We start from the raw sequence: 17,521 nt of genomic DNA on the forward strand, positions 1-17,521 counted from the left end.
AGAGATTAGAAATGCAGGACGATAGTTAGGAAACCTCTTGCTTAAATCAAGTAAGATAAACCACTGATAGGGGAATGCTTGGCATGTTCTTTTCTTTCATTGCAAGAATATAGGGTTGTATCAGTTGAACTAAGTGAATTTGATCACAACTGTTGCTCTATGTTTCACCTTGATAATGCTGCTTATCAATTCAAATCAAGCTTCATCTCATCTGGTGTTAACTTGGCGTGCCTTCAGAAAGATTGCGAAACACATGGAGATGCAGTCACGATCATGGGGTTTCATTGTTATACCTTCATTCATCCCATCATAGGCAGTCCCTCGAAATCGAGGAAGACATGCTTCCACTCTAAAAGTGAGTTCTTAGGTGACTGAACAGTCCAATATGGGAATTAAAGTCTTGGTTGAACAGGTTCCCACTGGTTCTGTAACTTAGTTCCACTCCAGCGGGGAGCTTGTTGAGTATGAGATGAAGCATTGCAGCAAGGAAGATCGAGAAGAGGGTTGGCGCGATGGCGCAGCCCTGCTTGACCGCGGTCCGGATGTGGATTGGGTCTGTGATGGATCCGTTGGTCAAGATCACGGCTTGGATGTCGTTGCGGAGAATGGCCGGAACGGAGGAGGACTCTCCATAGTCCCTCGCGGTTGACAGTGTCAAAGGCCTTTGTAAGGTCAAAGAAGGCCATATACAAGGGTTGGTGCTGTTCCCTACATTTTTCTTGCAGTTGTCGCGCCATAAAGATCATGTTCGTGTACCCCATAGTGGACGAAATCCGCACAGGAGGTTTCATTGTTATAGCCTTCACTATTGTATACATAGATCTCGGGCAGTGTGAATAAAAACACACAAAAGGAAGCGAGAAACTGTACAAAATGGGGATTTTTAAGATACTCCAGAAAAATCAAGTTGCTCAAAAAAAAAACTGAGCAACTCCTGGCCAATTGTGAGCCCCTGTTACTGTCACCCCTGACCCCAGTCCACAGTTATGCCTTGAGCTTCCTTCAGTAGGGCTTCTCGAGAAAGAATCAGCTTGCTTCAGTCGTAACAATCCTGCCTCCGAATCAGAAGATTGTTGGTTCAAGGACTTGGGCACATAATCTAGGTTGACACCGAGTGTGGTACTGAGGGAGTGCTGCATTGTTGGAGATGCCATCTTTCGGATGAGAAGTAATTAATTGGCTGTAAAGTGCTTTAGCACATCCTGAGGAAAATTATTTTCTCTTTTAATGCCTTGTTTGTTTTCTCGTGGCTACTTTACAAAAGCGATTGAAATTATATAGGCAGGAATTCTTGCTCTTTTGGGGTGTTCTTTTTTGCAACTGGAACATCCTCCTTTCTGCAAACTTTCTCCTACTTGACAGTCTCTAGCAGTGCGTGAAGGATGTGGAATAAAGATGACCTATCTTGTAGCGCATTCCACTTTCCTCTAAGGAATATTCTCCACACATCATGCTCTCCCACCCTCCCTCACAGAATACATTTTCATTAATTTCCAGCCAAAAATAAATTTGAGCTTTTATTTGGAATCTGGGTTTATGTAGGGTGAGACTATGTATGGGCAATATCCTGGCATTATCAAACTTTTAAATCCTGAAAGGCGATGTCATCCCTGAATTTTTTCCCCCCTGGAACATGACCCAGAGCCACTTCACTCCAGTGGTATGTGGAGGGATGTATCTTAGAAGGTAGATAGTACTGCCAGTGTTATTTCCCAGTTTTCTACTGCAGATGAAATCCATGCAAATGTGCAGTAATGCCAAAAATTTGACCCTTATTGATGAAATAAATATTTTTGTTAATCATTCACGTACTGCTGAAGTTGAGCCCGTGCTCAATCAGATTTTGGGGAAACCAAATAAGGAGCATCCTCCCTTTTAGGTGTTGCCAACATCCGGAGTCTAACAATGTTAAGTGATGTCAGATGATAGTGTTGCCCACATGGTACTATTACTCCGACACTATATAAAAGTCTTTCCCACTCCGTAGCATCCAAACTTTGTCAAATGATTTGCGGTACTGTTCAATGCATTTTTTCTTTTAGTTGTTAGCTGCGGTAGTTTTAAAAAAAAAACGTATATAATGTAGATTGACATTTGCACCTGTCAATACTTGTTATGGTCGGTAGTGTTCTTGACATGAAGACTTTTCACCTTCAGGTTTTGATGTCTGTAGTTTCAAGTAGTGAGAACAACCTCACAACACACTGCTATTCATAAATTGCTACTAAATTGATTGCTTCACTCAGGGGCCATATAAATTACTTGTGTGAAAAATAATGTCAATGAGGAACTGATCTGAAATTGGGATTTACACACTTTTGGAGTAAAGTAATGGAAGGTTTACTCTGCATTTGATCATGCTGTGCGAGGCTGGCATGGCTTGATAGTGATGTAGGTTGTTAAAAATAGAAAATCTTCCATTCCCTAGCACAGTGATCCTTTGCTTTGATGAATAAACCAAAAGGGAAGGGTCCAATAGGTTAGTGAATGTTTTGCTAAACCTAAGAGATTAGTCTTGCAAATTGTAGACATCGTGCTTTAATGAGTATGTCACAACTTAAATCTGAATGTTGGACTTCAAATCTGCTGTTCACACTCTAATGATTGTCTTAAATAAACACGATCTATTTATAAACATTACATTATTCAAATATCCATTTGCTTTCACGAAGAAGAAAAAGAAAGAACTTCCATTTTTATAATGCATTTCATGACCTCGGGGCATCCCAAAGCACTTCACAGCCAATTAATTACTTTTAAGTGTGGTCGCTATTATAGTGTAGGGAAATACTGCAGCCAATTTGTGACAAATGACCAATTAAACTATTTTTTGTGCTGTTGCTTGAGGGATAAATGTTGGCCAAGACACCAGGGGAACTCTTCAGCTCTTCTTCAAATAATGCAAAGGAATCTTTGTTAAAACAAAAGCAAAATACTACGGATGCTGGAATCTTGAATAAAAGCAGAACATGCTGGAAATCTCAGCAGGTCAGGCAGCATCTGTGGAGAGAAACAGAGGTAATGTTTTGGGTCGATGACCCTTCGTCAGAACTGGAGAGTCTTCAAAAAGAGTCCACCTAAGAAGGCAAATGGGACCTCTGCTTTCTTTGTCTCCTTCAGTACTGCACTGGAGTGCCAGCCAAGATTGTGTTTGGTCAAGTCCTGCGATGTATTCCATGATTTGTGATAAGTATCAATACTGTAGGGAAGAATATTTGTTGTAATTGTAGAATACTTGCTGTATTAAAGCTACTGTATAATTAGATGATTGGTAAGAGTGAGACACATTGTGTAGAATGTAGTCTTTTCAATTTAATTCAAATGATCTTCATAGTAAAAGAGTAACAAAGCTGTGTGCCAGTTGTTTCTCCTGTTTCACATTCATTGATTAAATGCTTCATTTTAAAATAGGAAAGCATTCTTGGAGGCAATGAAGTGAAAAGCACAGCGGTGGTAAAATACTCCGCTGCCCCACCTCCTGCAGCTTATGCACGACTTCAAGAAAAAACAGACCTTAAATTGCCACCTGCAAATTGGTTGCGTAGGATTAGTCAGCTTGGACAAACGGGTGCAACCTCTCTTGGTACAAGCAAAAAGAGCAAGCCATTTTCCAGGTGACGTATTTTAGATTTGTAATTGTTAACAAATGCAGATTTACCTGTGATTAATTTATGCTTTCTATTGCAATATGAATTTTGCATTTTATTGATGTATATCTTTTTTGTGATTTATAAGGTTATTGCATTGACAGTTTCCTGGTGGGTTTAATTCATACAAGAAAAGGGCCTATAATTCACAATGCAGTGAAAGTGTTTCTCATGAAGCGAATGATCACTGCACTTAGATGGTGTTGGTCTCAGCTCACTGATGTTTCAATGTAAAATAACTTCAAGTAAAGTTTAAACTTTTTCTGCAGCAAGCCAGCTGGTAATCTCTATGCATAAGGAATGTAATATTATTTTGAATCATCGGTGTTCTTTCTTCCAACCCCTTCCAATTTTCTACTACAGTATTTTGTTCTGAATGCGTTGACCCATGCAGTCATCATCAACCGGGGGGGTGGGGCTGCATCACAACTGAGCCCAATTGTGTTATCTCCCAATGGCCATATGCAGTTTTTTATCTGGAACGGGGTGGGGTGGGGGTGGTAGGGAGGGGAATGGATGACTATCAGGCGAAGTAATCATGGTTGGTTCACCCGTTTCACCCCAACCTAATTGGTGGGACTTGTAAAATTAGACTTTTTAGTTTTTTTTAAATGAGTATTGGTGTACCATTTGGAAGTCTTACACATATATACATAATTAATCAAAAATGAATAGTAAATGTATGTAAAGATGTCCTTGATTCAAAACTCTATCTACGTACTGTCTGTGGCTCTCACTATTTGCATCTACATCTATTTTCTCAGCTATTGGCAATCCACTAGAATACAAAATGTCCCCTCCTTTCCACTATGTGCACACATGCTCCTTTTGAGAAATAAATTGCTGAATGATTTATGATCAGTAACTGGAAGTATGGCTGTTTAAAATGTGCCATTGGTTTCACTAGTGCTAATAAAATGTAAAAATCACTTTTTGAGAATTCTTCTTGCTAATAAAATGCTGGGAATACACTAACTATAAAGAGGAAAGAGAAGTTAATGTACAACCCTTCATCAGAATTATTCCCGTTTAGCTTGATAAATACACAAAATAAATATATCAGTTCTTTATTAAGAATATTAAACTTTGTTTATTTTTCCTTAAGTTTTGGAATGGCATATGACTTCATTGACTGCATTGGGAATGATGTTGATGTTGTGTCCGATTCTGAGGTACTGTATTCATATTGATGTGCATTTAATGACTAGTTAGAATTTATTTGTGTAAAGCCCCAGCTTGTCTATAAACAGTATATCAAAATTGAAAGTTTTTCAAAAAATAAGAATCTCTCCATCAATCCTCTATTTAAATACAATTTTAAAGCAATTATAGTTTAATTCATATCAACAAAAGCTAATGATCTCATTGGTAAAACTGGCTGGAAAGAGTTACTGAGCCACTCATTTGGAGGTGTATACAACAAATAATATAATTGCAGAAGCATTGTTGATTGACTTTCTGCTGATACTTTCGTTCCCTTACACTGTTTGTTTAAGGGTGCATTTAATATTGGTGCAAAGAGGTTTAATTTCGCAGTTATAATGTAAATGCAGCCTGAATCCTAATACTGAAGAGCACTGCAGTGAGACATTACTCAATTTACACTGCATAGGTTTAGCATTATTACGATGCTGAAATCACTTTTGCACCAATGCTAAACTTGCAAGCGTGTCTTAATAACACTGCTTCAAGTAAACCTACTATTTAGATATGTTCCAGATTAAAATACATTTGAATCTGAATTCTTTTGTAACTTTTCCCCCTAGATTTCTTCCCATTTCTTTCCTCATCAAATATGGTGATTCATACTGGTTTACAATTAATTGGATGTAGCAGCACCTCTGGTGTCTTGTCCCAGTAGCTGTTCATGTGTGAGCCTTGACAGTGAATACTATTGGGCTGTTTGATATGGGGTACTTTGTATCTGAGCCTGCCCTGGTCTTTGCCTAATGTTTACAGATACACACTTTTCAGTAGGGATCACTGAATAATGGTCAGGTGTGGGAATCTTGGCAGATTCTACACCCAGCACCACCTCTCTCCCACACTGCTAATTACAAACATGAATGTCTAAAGGCTGTGTGGATTATCCCACATTGCTGCCTTGCATATATTACCTATAGATATCTGCTTCAGGAAAGCTTGTGAAAAGCAACTGTGAAACAAGTATAGTGGCTATTCATTGCCCTCTTGGATTTACTGCTAGCTGACGATGTGAGTAATATCCATTCAAGTAGTTAGTTGGCAAGCTGCATTTTTACTGGTGGCTTGACGTATCGGCACGGTAATATTTCTGTCTTGTACCTTTTGGATCAAGGTCATAGCCATGCAAATGAATTTTGCCACTTGTGGCTGTATATTGACTAATTTTGTTAGACTACTCAATTCATTCCCTATTTGGTATATAGATTGTTACCATTTAATGTGGAGCTGCAATGGTTAATGTGTTCCAAGTTACTGCCACATAATAATAAGACTGCAGAGCTAGAGCTATATATAATGTATTAAAAAAATCTTGTTTGCGTGCATTTCCTGTCAACTTTTTCTGTTAGACAATCCTATATCCACATTTATAATGGAAATTGCATTCATGAACTTTTCATGCCAGAATAAAACTGTCCCACTACTAATGGTGTAGTGTCACAGTTTTGTGTATCCTAGTTGTCTTTGGAGTGTGTGGTTAACTAGAATTTCCAATTTAATTCCTGCTAGTGAGATTTGCAATATGATGGTTATACACTTTTGGGCCCTCTCATAAAGGAATGTGGAACATTTTGCTTAAAATTCTAATTGAAGTCAAATAAAATGTATGTTGCTACCACATTTGCATTGTAAATGGAATACTTTGTGACAAGTCATTGAATGTGTAAATGGAACACTTGCTTGTAGGAGGAATTCTCTATTTCATGATTTACATTTGAGTATTCTCTATTCTGCTTAATAGTTTGTGCACCTAACTGAAAATATTTATTTAGCGTTTGTTTAACTTTTTATGGGTTTTTTGTGTATGGAATTAAGAACTCGTAAGTCCATGTAAAATTTATAAAATATTTGGATCATGACCAGTCAAAGTTTTGTCATTTTGCCAATGTAAAAGATCTGGTAAAAATGAGCAGTTTGCACCAAAAATCCATCTAGTGCCAAAAATAAAGTATATCGCTTTGAAGCACATTCAAAATTTTTTAAAGATTAGCACATTTACTCAAACAAAAATGTGTACATTTTAAATGTATTTAAGTGAAATATGTTCAATCTATCTAAAAGAATGACATTTTAAATAAATAATTGTAGAAAAACTATAATATATTTTTGAATATTGTGGCATAGCATGAAGTATTGTTTAAGCTATTGTCCATTCAATTTATTTTATGTGTAATCTGTAACGGTCACCATTTATTTCACAAATTAGATTAAATAACGATGTCAATTGCTTTCTGCTTTTGGATGACTTAGTTCATTGTACCCACTGTTGCTGAATGAATATTTAATTTGATTTTTAAAAAAATACTTCATTTTATGGTGACAATGAATTGTAATACCATACATTTTGTTAAAATTAGAACATTAAAAAGTTGCTGAAGATACCATATAGCAAATCACACGTCAGCATGGGTGTTCATCGCATTGGAAGGACCCTCCTGCTTGATGAATTAGATATTCAGGAACTCTTTATGACCTCGTCACAAGTAAGTGAAAGTTAACAAAATATACACATTGTTTTAACCATGAATGTGCTTTTATATAAATCCATAAAGTGGTATATTGGACTATGGTGGGAAAATTATTGGAAAAATTCTGAAAGACACCGATTAATCAAGGACAGTCAGCATGGATTTGTTAAGGGAAGGTCGTGTTTGACTAACTTGATTGAATTTTTTGAGGAGGTAACAAGGAGGGTTGATGTGGGTAGTGCATTTGATGTAGTGTATATGGATTTTAGCAAAGCTTTTGATAAGGTCCCACATGGCAGACTGGTCACGAAAGTAAAAGCCCAAGGGATCCAGGGAAAATTGGCAAGTTGGATCCAAAATACAAAAGCAAAATACTGTGGATGCTGGAATTTGGAATAAAAACAGAAAATGCTGTAAATCTCAACAGGTCAGGCAGCATCTGTGGAGAGAAAGCAGAGTTAATGTTTCAGGTCGGCGACCCTTAGTCAGAATTGGAGAGTGTTCGAAAAGAACACATTCTTAACAAACACTGAAAGGGGAGGGGAAGAAAGAACAAAAGGGAAGGTCTGTGCTAGGGTGGAAAGCAGGAGAGATTAGAGAGACAATCTCTCCTGCCTGTTGGATCCAAAATTGGCTCAGAGACAGGGAACAAAGGATAATGGTTGATGGGTGTTTTTCTGACTGAAAGGCTGTTTCGAGTGGGGTTCCACAGGGCTCAGTACTAGGCCCCTTGCTTATTGTGGTATATATCAATGATTTATACTTGAAGGTAGAGGGTATGATTAAGAAGTTTGCAGATGATACAAAAATTGGCTATGTGGTTGATATCGAAGAAAATAGCTTTAGACTGCAGGAAGATATCAATGAGCTGGTCAGGTAGGCAGAACAGTGACAATAGAATTCAATCCAGAGAAATGAGAGGTAATGCATTTGGGGATGGCTAACAAGGCATGGGAATACACATTAAATGGTAGGACACTCCGAAGTGTAGAGGAACAAAGGGACCTTGGAGTGCATGTCCACAGAAGGTAGCATGCCAGGTAGATAAGGTGCTTAAGAAGGCAAATGGAATACATGCCTTTATTAACCGAGGCATAGAATACAAGAGCAGGAACATATATGCTTGAACTGTATAAGACACTAGTTAGGCCACGGCTAGAGTACTGCATGCAGTTCTGGTCATCACATTACAGGAAAGATGTGATTGCATTAGTCGGGGTGCAGAGGAGATTTACAAGGATATTGCCTGGACTGGGGAATTTTAGCTATGAGTAAAGATTTGATAGGCTGGGTTTGTTTTATTTGGAACAGAGGAGGCTGAGGGGAGACCTTACTGAGATGTATAAAATTATGAAGGGCCTAGATATAGTGGAGAGGAAGGACCTATTTCCCTTAACAGAGGAGGCAACAACCAGTGGGCATAGATTTAAAGTAATTGGTAGGAGGTTTAGAGGGGATTTGAGGCAACATTTATTTCACCAAGAGGGTGCTGGGTGTCTGGAACTCGCTGCCTGAAAGGGTGGTAGAGGCAGAAACCCTCACCACACTTAAAAGTACTTGGATGTGCACTTGAAGTGCTGTAACCTACAAGGCTATGGACCAAGAGCTGGAAAGTGGGATAAGGCTGGATAGCTTTTTATCGGCCGGCGCAAACATGATGAGCCAAAATGGCCTCCTTTCATGCTGTAAATTTGTACGATTCTATGGACTAGTTAATATATTGGGGGTGCAATGGGAAAGGGCTAGAATTGGATATTGTGGCTTATCTGCTACATTTGCAGATATTGAACACTTAATTTATTTGCGATATACATTAAATCACAAAATAATTCTGTGTCATTGATGCTAATTTGATCTAGACATTTCAGAGAGCACTTTCCTTAAAAACTAGCAAAGGGATCCTACGTAACTTTTTTTTACCCTTGTTAGATCTTCTGGTCCGCATACTAATTGCTCGAATTGCTTGCTGGTCTCCTGCCTGTGCAGCTCAGTAATTGGCTGCACAAATATATACAAAAATAGCCTGGATTGTTTTGCCTTTCCTCCCCTATCCCCAACTTTGAGAAAGTACCCTGATCTCAGTTGATGATTTTCCTGAATGAAGCTGTAGTACTTCATCTAAACAACTAAGTGTCCTTAACTTACTTGCAAAAACTTGTTCAGTATAAGTTTTTCAGGTTAACACCAAGGATGCAAATTTAATGATCCACTTCATCCTCTTAGTGACCATTTTAGTCATTTGCCAGTAGTGTTAAAAGGTTAGCTTTATTTAATGTATTTCTGATGTTTATTGGTCACTTCATTAAGCTATTTAAATTGGACTCCCACAGTGCAATTTGGAGTCTGATCTAAATTTAACAGTTTTAATATAGGTGTCCCATGGGTCAGGAAACCTGGCAGTGAAAAAGAGACAGGAGGAGCAGGAGTGCTTCCTCTGGCCCCTCGAGGAAGCTTTCGGCCTTCCCCCTACCGATTGTGGCCTCACTATATTCACCCTGCCGCAATTGCAGCCTTTCTCCCCATTGCCATGACAGTCAATTGCACCCCCAGCCCCGATGGCCTTTCACAAAGCCCTGATTGCTGCCAACCTCTATCTCTCTTTCTCCCCCACCACCCCCAAAAACGCAAATTACCTCTCACCAAACCCCGATCGTGATCGTCCCCAAAGATCCCCAGCTGCAGCCTCCTGCTGCTGGTTTTCCCATCAGGCACCAGCAGGCTGTCAATTTGGGTGGGAAACGGAAGAAAATAAAAATTAATAATGTCCTGCCATTAAATTTGGCAGGACCTCCACATCCCCAGCCTTGTCGGATTCTTTGGTTGTTTTCAGTCTCCCTTGCACCCTCCTCCCTCCCCGTAAGTATCAGGTCATGGTGTCTGTCATTTGCTTGATGCATCTGTTGACGGAGATTGGCTGATCTGCCAGATATTTCTTGTGGTTGCTTGGTAGGATCTGTAGGGGGGTCTGTGTATGTCTGGAACAGATGACATAATTCGGTAACTGCTTCTCTAGTGCAGTGGAGGTGACAACAAGCAGGTCTCCTTTAACATGCCCAGGTATTGAGTTTCGGGGTTTATATACAGGGAAGGACACAGGGAAATCAGAGGTGTGGACATAATGGCCCCAATATTTACTGTGGCACAATCTGAGTGGGGAGCAGGAGTTATGCTTGGAAAACCTGGAAGTACGAAACTTTGAAAAATATTTTTTCCGTTTCCCGCTCGGAAGCCGGTCACATTGACGGGCTGGCTGGCTGCCATGCGGAAAGGCCTCTGCTGGTAGGCCGCAACCAGGGAGAGGAGGGAGAGATCGTGGAGGAGGGTAGGATGGTTTGGGGAGATCGGAAAGGCTGGGGGTAGGGCCGGGAGATTGTAGGTGGAAGATCAGGAGTAAGATAATGGATGTAATGCCAGGGGTGAGCTCGTTTGTCGAGGTGGACTTGGTGGGGGTGCCCTAAGAGAACAGGGGATCCGAGACATCAGATGGGCCGGAGAGATAGGTCAGGACTCGGAAAGTGTGGATCTGATCGTGGGGAGGTTACCGGCCTAGCTTGGGAGGCCAGGGTCAAGGGTGCTCATAATCAATGCTGGAAATGTACTTCCCAGTTCATTCCTCCCTTCAGCTGCCAGGTTTCCTGAGGCCTGGGAAATCCAGCCGGCCAGTGTTAAAACTGGAACAGGGAGAAAATCTGAGGCACGCAACCTTACTAAAATATTTAAATGAGGGACCCGCTTTCTGAGAGCAGATTTGACGCCCGTCCCGCCTCCATTAGAACTGGAAGTGGGTGGGTACGAGGTGGGTTGGGTTTGTGTTGTAAAATTTTAACATTTTAATTTCCCACCCGAATCAAACCCACCTGCTTTTGGTGTTTAAAATTTCCTCCAATGCCTCTTGTGTATCTGATACTTCCTCATAAACTTGCCTTTTTTGCTAAATGGAGCGTTCCAGGATACCCCAGAGGAATTCCAAACTTGAGCACTTTGCTGTAACTTCAATTGCTGCACAAAGCAATCATACAGCAGAAAAGTTTTTTTTAAATATATGAAAGCAACAGAAACAAATTCTGTGAGGAAAAAATGCAACCACATAAGAATGTTTCTTGGTGTGTGTGTGGGGGGTGGGGGGGGGGGAGTTGGTTCTGAATCCGCGTAAGCCAACCGGTTGGTGTCAGCAGAAATTCTGATAGCTGAAGTCTCAACAAATTCTAACTGAAAATTTAAGTATTCTACTATTCATAGCCCATTTAGAAAATGAAAATGTTATTAATAAAATGTTAACATTTTCCCCCTTCTAATCTTTGGTCTTTCCATGCCAGACACCATCTCCAGTTGACAGGGTAGCTCGGTAATCTGCACCGAGGTCTCATAACAGTACTATCCTATGATGTGTGAAAGAGCAGTCTTGAATTTTTTTAACACTCAATGCTGTTAAAGGAATCATCATAGGTGGTCCCTCGGAATCGAGGAAGACTTGCTTCCACTCCCTAAGTGAGTTCTTTGATGGCTGAACAGTCCGATACGAGAGCCACAGTCCCTGTTACAGGTGGGACAGACATTCGTCGAGGGAAGGGGTCGGTAGGGCTGGTTTGCCGCGCGCTCCTTCCGCTGCCTGCGCTTGGCCTCTTCATGCTCTTTGCGTTGAAACTCGAAGACCTCAACGCCCTCCCTGATGCATTTTCTCCACCTCGGGCGGTCTTCGGCCAGGGTCTCCCAGGTGTCAGTGGTGATGTCGCACTTTACCAGGGAGGCTTTGAGGGTGTCCTTGTAACGTTTCCGCTGTCCTCCTTTGGCTCGTTTTACCACGGAGGAGCTCTGCATAAAGCATTTGCTTTGGGAGTCTCGTATGTGGCCTGCCCAGCAAAGCTGATTGAGTGTGGTCAGTGCTTCAATACTGGGGATGTTAGCCTGGTCGAGGACACTGATGTTGGTCTGCCTGTCCTCCCAGGGGATTTGCAAGATCTTGCGGAGACATCGTTGGTGATATAACTTGAGGTGCCTTCTATACATCGTCCATGCCTCAGATCCATTCAGGAGGGTGGGTATTACTACCGCCCTGTAGACCATGAGTTTGGTGGTAGATTTGAGGGCCTGGTTTTCAAACACTCTTTTCCTCAGACGGCCGAAGGCTGCACTGGCGCACTGGAGGCAATGTTGAATCTCCGCATCAATGTTTCCCCTTGTTGATAAGAGGCTCCCGAGATATGGGAAATGGTCCACGTTGTCAAGGGCCGCGCCGTGAATCTTGATGATTGAAGGGCATCGGTGGTGGTGTGCGGCGGTGACAGGCTGGTGGAGGACCTTTGCCTTACGGATGTTAAGCGTAAGGCCCATGCTTTCAGATGCCTCAGTGACTACATTGACTATAATCCTGGAGTTCAGCCTCTGAATGTATGCAGACGCAGGCATCGTCCGCATACTGCAGCTCAATGTCAGAGGTTGGGGCGATCTTGGACCTGGCCTGGAGGCGGCGTAGGTTAAACAGCTTCCCACTGGTTCTGTAGTTTAGTTCCACTCTAGCGGGGAGCTTGTTGATTGTGAGGTGGAGCATAACGGCGAGGAAGATTGAGAAGAGGGTTGGAGTGATGACGCAGCCCTGTTTGACCCCGGTTCGGATGTGAATTGAGTCTGTGATGGATCCATTGGTAAGGATCACGGCCTGCATGTCATCGTGAAGCAGGCGAAGGATGACAACCTTTTGGGGGCATCCAAAACGGAGGAGGAAGCTGCGTAGACCCTCAAGGTTGACAGTGTCAAAGGCCTTTGTAAGATTGAAAAAGGCCATGTATAAGGGCTGGTGCTGCTCTCTGCATTTTTCCTGCAGCTGTCACGCTGCAAAGATCATGTCTGTTGTGCCCTGTAGGGACGAAATCAGCATTGTGATTCCGGGAGGAGCTCCTCGGCCACACGGAGAAGTCGATTGAGGAGATCTCTAGCGACAACTTTCTCAGCGGCTGATAACTGGGAGATTCCCCTGTCGTTGTCGCAGTCGGACTTGTCCCCTTTTTAAAAAAAATGGTCACATTCACTGCGTCTCTGAGATCTCCCGGCATGCTCTCCTCCCTCCGGATGAGAGAGATGAGATCATGTATCTGCACTAGCAGCGCCTCTCCGCCATACTTTAGCGCCTCAGCAGGGATTCCATCCGCACCCATAGCCTTGTTATTCTTCAGCTGTTTTATGGCTTTGCCTACCTCGTGCAACGCTGGAGTTTCACTGAGTTAGTGGCGGGTCGCATGCTGCGGGATGGAGTCGAGAACACTCGAGTCAAAGGCAGAGTCTCGATTGAGGAGATCTTCAAAGGGCTCCTTCCATCGGGCCCTGACAGCCTCGGTGTCCTTGATGAGTGTTTCCCCGTTCTTGGCCAGGAGTGGGGTGGGGCCTTGGGAGTTTGGACCGTAAGTGGCCTTGACTGCAGTGAAGAATCCTCGCATATCGTGGCTGTCGGCCAGTTGTTGTATCTCCTGTGCTTTCTCCATCCACCACCTGTTCTTTAGAACATAAGAACATAAGAACATGGAACAGGCCATCTAGCCCCTCGAGCCTGCTCCACCATTCAATAAGATCATGGCTGATCTGGTCGTGGACTCAGCTCCACTTACCCGCCCTCTCCCCGTAACCCTTAATTCCCTTATTGCTTAAAAATCTATCTATCTTTGACTTGAAAACATTCAATGAGCCAGCCTCAACTGCTTCCTTGGGCAGAGAATTCCACAGATTCACAACCCTCTGGGAGAAGAAATTCTTTCTCAACTCGGTTTTAAATTGGCTCCTCCGTATTTTGAGGCTGTGCCCCCTAGTTCTAGTCTCCCCCACCAATGGAAACAACCTCTCTGCCTCTATCTTGTCTATCCCTTTCATGATTTTAAATGTTTCTATAAGATCACCCCTCATCCTTCTGAACTCCAAGGAGTAAAGACCCAGTCTACTCAATCTATCATCATAAGGTAACCCCCTCATTTCTCAAATCAGCCTAGTGAATCGTCTCTGTACCCCTTCCAAAGCTAGTATATCCTTCCTTAAGTAAGGTGACCAAAACTGCACACAGTACTCCAGGTGCGGCCTTACCAATACCTTATACAGTTGCAGCAACACCTCCCTGCTTTTGTACTCCATCCCTTTCGCAATGAAGGCCAACATTCCATTCGCCTTCCTGATTACCTGCTGCACCTGCAAACTAACCTTTTGGGATTCATGCACAAGGACCCCCAGGTCCCTCTGCACCACAGCATGTTGTAATTTCTCCCCATTCAAATAATATTCCCTTTTACTGTTTATTTTTTCCCAAGGTGGATGACCTCACACTTTCCGACATTGTATTCCATCTGCCAAACCGTAGCCCATTCGATTAACCTATCCAAATCTCCTTGCAGCCTCTCTGAGTCCTCTACACAACCCGCTTTCCCACTAATCTTAGTGTCATCTGCAAATTTTGTTGCACTACACTCTGTCCCCTCTTCTTGGTCATCTATGTATATTGTAAACAGTTGTGGTCCCAGCACTGATCCCTGTGGCACACCACTAACCACTGATTTCCAACCGGAAAAGGACCCATTTATCCCGACTCTCTGCTTTCTGTTCGCCAGCCAATTCTCTATCCATGCTAATACATTTCCTCTGACTCCGCGTACCTTTATCTTCTGCAGTAACCTTTTGTGTGGCACCTTATCGAATGCCTTTTGGAAATCTAAATACACCACATCCATCGGTACACCTCTATCCACCATGCTCGTTATATCCTCGAAGAATTCCAGTAAGTTAGTTAAACATGATTTCCCTTTCATGAATCCATGCTTGATTGCACTATTCCTATCCAGATGTCCCGCTATTTCTTCCTTAATGATAGTTTCAAGCATTTTCCCCACGACAGATGTTAAACTAACCGGCCTATAGTTACCTGCCTTTTGCCTGCCCCTTTTTTTAAACAGAGGCATTACATTAGCTGCTCTCCAATCCGCTGGTACCTCCCCAGAGTCCAGAGAGTTTTGGTAGATTATAACACATGCATCTGCTATAACTTCTACCATCTCTTTTAATACCCTGGGATGCATTTCATCAGGACCAGGGGACTTGTCTACCTTCAGTCCCATTAGTCTGTCCAGCACTACCTCCCTAGTGATAGTGATCATCTCAAGGTCCTCCCTTCCCACATTCCTATGACCAGCAATTTTTGGCATGGTTTTTGTGTCTTCCACTGTGAAGACGGAAGCAAAATAATTGTTTAAGGTCTCAGCCATTTCCACATTTCCCATTATTAAATCCCCCTTTTCATCTTCTAAGGGACCAACATTTACTTTAGTCACTCTTTTCCGTTTTATATATCTGTAAAAGCTTTTACTATCTGTTTTTATGTTTTGCGCAAGTTTACCTTCGTAATCTATCTTCCCTTTCTTTATTGCTTTTTTAGTCATTCTTTGCTGTTGCTTAAAATGTTCCCAATCCTCTAGTTTCCCACTAACCTTGGCCACCTTATACGCATTGGTCTTTGATTTGATACTCTTCTTTATTTCCTTGGTTATCCACGGCTGGTTATCTCTTCTTGCCGCCCTTTTTCACTGGAATATATTTTTGTTGCGCATTATGAAAGAGCTCCTTAAAAGTCCTCCACTGTTCCTCAATTGTGCCACCGTTTAGTCCTTGTTTCCAGTCTACTTTAGCCAACTCTGCCCTCATCCCACTGTAGTCCCCTTTGTTTAAGCATAGTACGCTCGTTTCTGACACAACTTCCTCATCCTCAATCTGTATTACAAATTCAACCATATTGTGATCACTCATTCCGAGAGGATCTTTTACGAGGAGATCGTTTATTTTTCCTGTCTCATTACACAGGACCAGATCCAAAATGGCTTGCTCCCTTGTAGGCTCTGTTACATACTGTTCTAAGAAACAATCCCGTATGCATTCTATGAATTCCTCCTCCAGGCTACCCCCTGCGATTTAATTTGACCAATCGATATGTAGGTTAAAATCCCCCATGACTACTGCCGTTCCTTTTTCACATGCCTCCATTATTCCCTTGTTTATTGCCCGCCCCACCATAAAGTTATTATTTGGGGGCCTATAAACTACGCCGACCAGTGACTTTTTCCCCTTACTATCTCTAATCTCCACCCACAATGATTCAACATTAGGTCCCGGGTTTTTTGTTGGACCTCAGTCTTGAGCCGTCTGTAATGTTGTTTTGCAGCTCCCGATTTGGGTTGTTGCTTGAGGCTCAGAAATGCTTTGCGCTTGCGATCTATTAGTTCTTCGATCTCCTGATCATTTTCATCAAACCAGTCCTGATGTTTTCTGGTTGAGTGACCAAGTGTCTCTTCACAGGCACTGGTTATAGAGGCCTGGAGGGCAGACCAACCGCTGTGGGCATTCAGCATCTCGGGGTCATCAAGGCACGCCAGATTGGCAGTGAGGCGCTGGCTGTATAGAGCTCTCTTAGCTGGGTCTCTTAAGTGCTCCAGCATTAACCTTTTTGCAGAACTGCTTCTGCTGTCCCCTCTGCTTTGGAGCAATGTTGATGATGGATCGGATTAGGCGATGGTCCGTCCAGCAGTCGTCAGCTCCTGGCATGGCGCGGGTGATGCGCACATCCTTGCGATCCCTGGACGATGACATAGTCAAGCAGGTGCCATTGTTTGGAGCGAGGGTGTTGCCACGATGCCTTGTATTTGTCTTTCTGGCGGAACAGGATGTTGGCGATGAGTTCATGTTCTAGACATTTTGTTAGGAGTAGGGTACTACTGGAGTTGGCTTTCCCTACCCCCTCTCTGCCAATCACGCCTCCCCAGAGGGCTGTGTCTTTGCCGACCCTGGCATTAAAATCACCCAGGAGGATCAATTTGTCACCTGTGGGGATGCAGGACAAGGATGTCTCGAGCTTGGAATAAAAGCCCTCTTTAGCCTCATCCATTGCATTGAGTGCAGGGCGTACGCACTGATGACTGTGGCGCATTGGTTCCGGTATAGGGTAATACGAAGAGTCATGAGGCGTTCGTTAACCCCAAGGGGAGTCTTTAAGACGGTCGACCAGTTCATTCTTGACGGCAAAGCCGACTCCATGAAGGCGGCGTTCTGCCTCTGGTTTCCCTTTCCAGAAGAAGGTGTGACCTCCACCATGTTCCTCCAACTGGCCTTCCCCTGCCTGCCGGGTCTTGCTTAGGGCGGCAATGTCAATGTCAAAAAGTCTGAGTTCCCGGGCAACTATCGCGG

At 42.7% G+C, this 17,521-nt stretch overlaps 1 protein-coding gene across 5 annotated transcripts in view; it reads left to right on the top strand.

The window, feature by feature from the left end:
- The window catches only part of edrf1 (erythroid differentiation regulatory factor 1), an 84,320-nt gene that overhangs the window by 2,071 nt on the left and 64,728 nt on the right, over positions 1–17,521 (top strand). For 4 of the 5 annotated variants that reach the window (XR_011592761.1, XM_070876741.1, XM_070876742.1 and 1 more), the window contains exons 2-4: positions 3,412–3,614; positions 4,753–4,819; positions 7,208–7,333. Coding sequence is in view for 4 of the 5 variants with exons in the window: in XM_070876741.1 (XP_070732842.1) it covers positions 3,412–3,614; positions 4,753–4,819; positions 7,208–7,333 (396 nt within the window). In the remaining variant the exon portion in view is untranslated. Of the gene's footprint in view, positions 1–3,411; positions 3,615–4,752; positions 4,820–7,207; positions 7,334–17,521 lie in introns of those variants that run through there. The other variant, XM_070876744.1, reaches the window with a different exon arrangement.

This window comes from Pristiophorus japonicus, chromosome 3 (genome assembly GCF_044704955.1).
Source record: "Pristiophorus japonicus isolate sPriJap1 chromosome 3, sPriJap1.hap1, whole genome shotgun sequence".
In the NCBI taxonomy this organism is placed as follows: Eukaryota; Metazoa; Chordata; class Chondrichthyes; family Pristiophoridae; genus Pristiophorus; species Pristiophorus japonicus.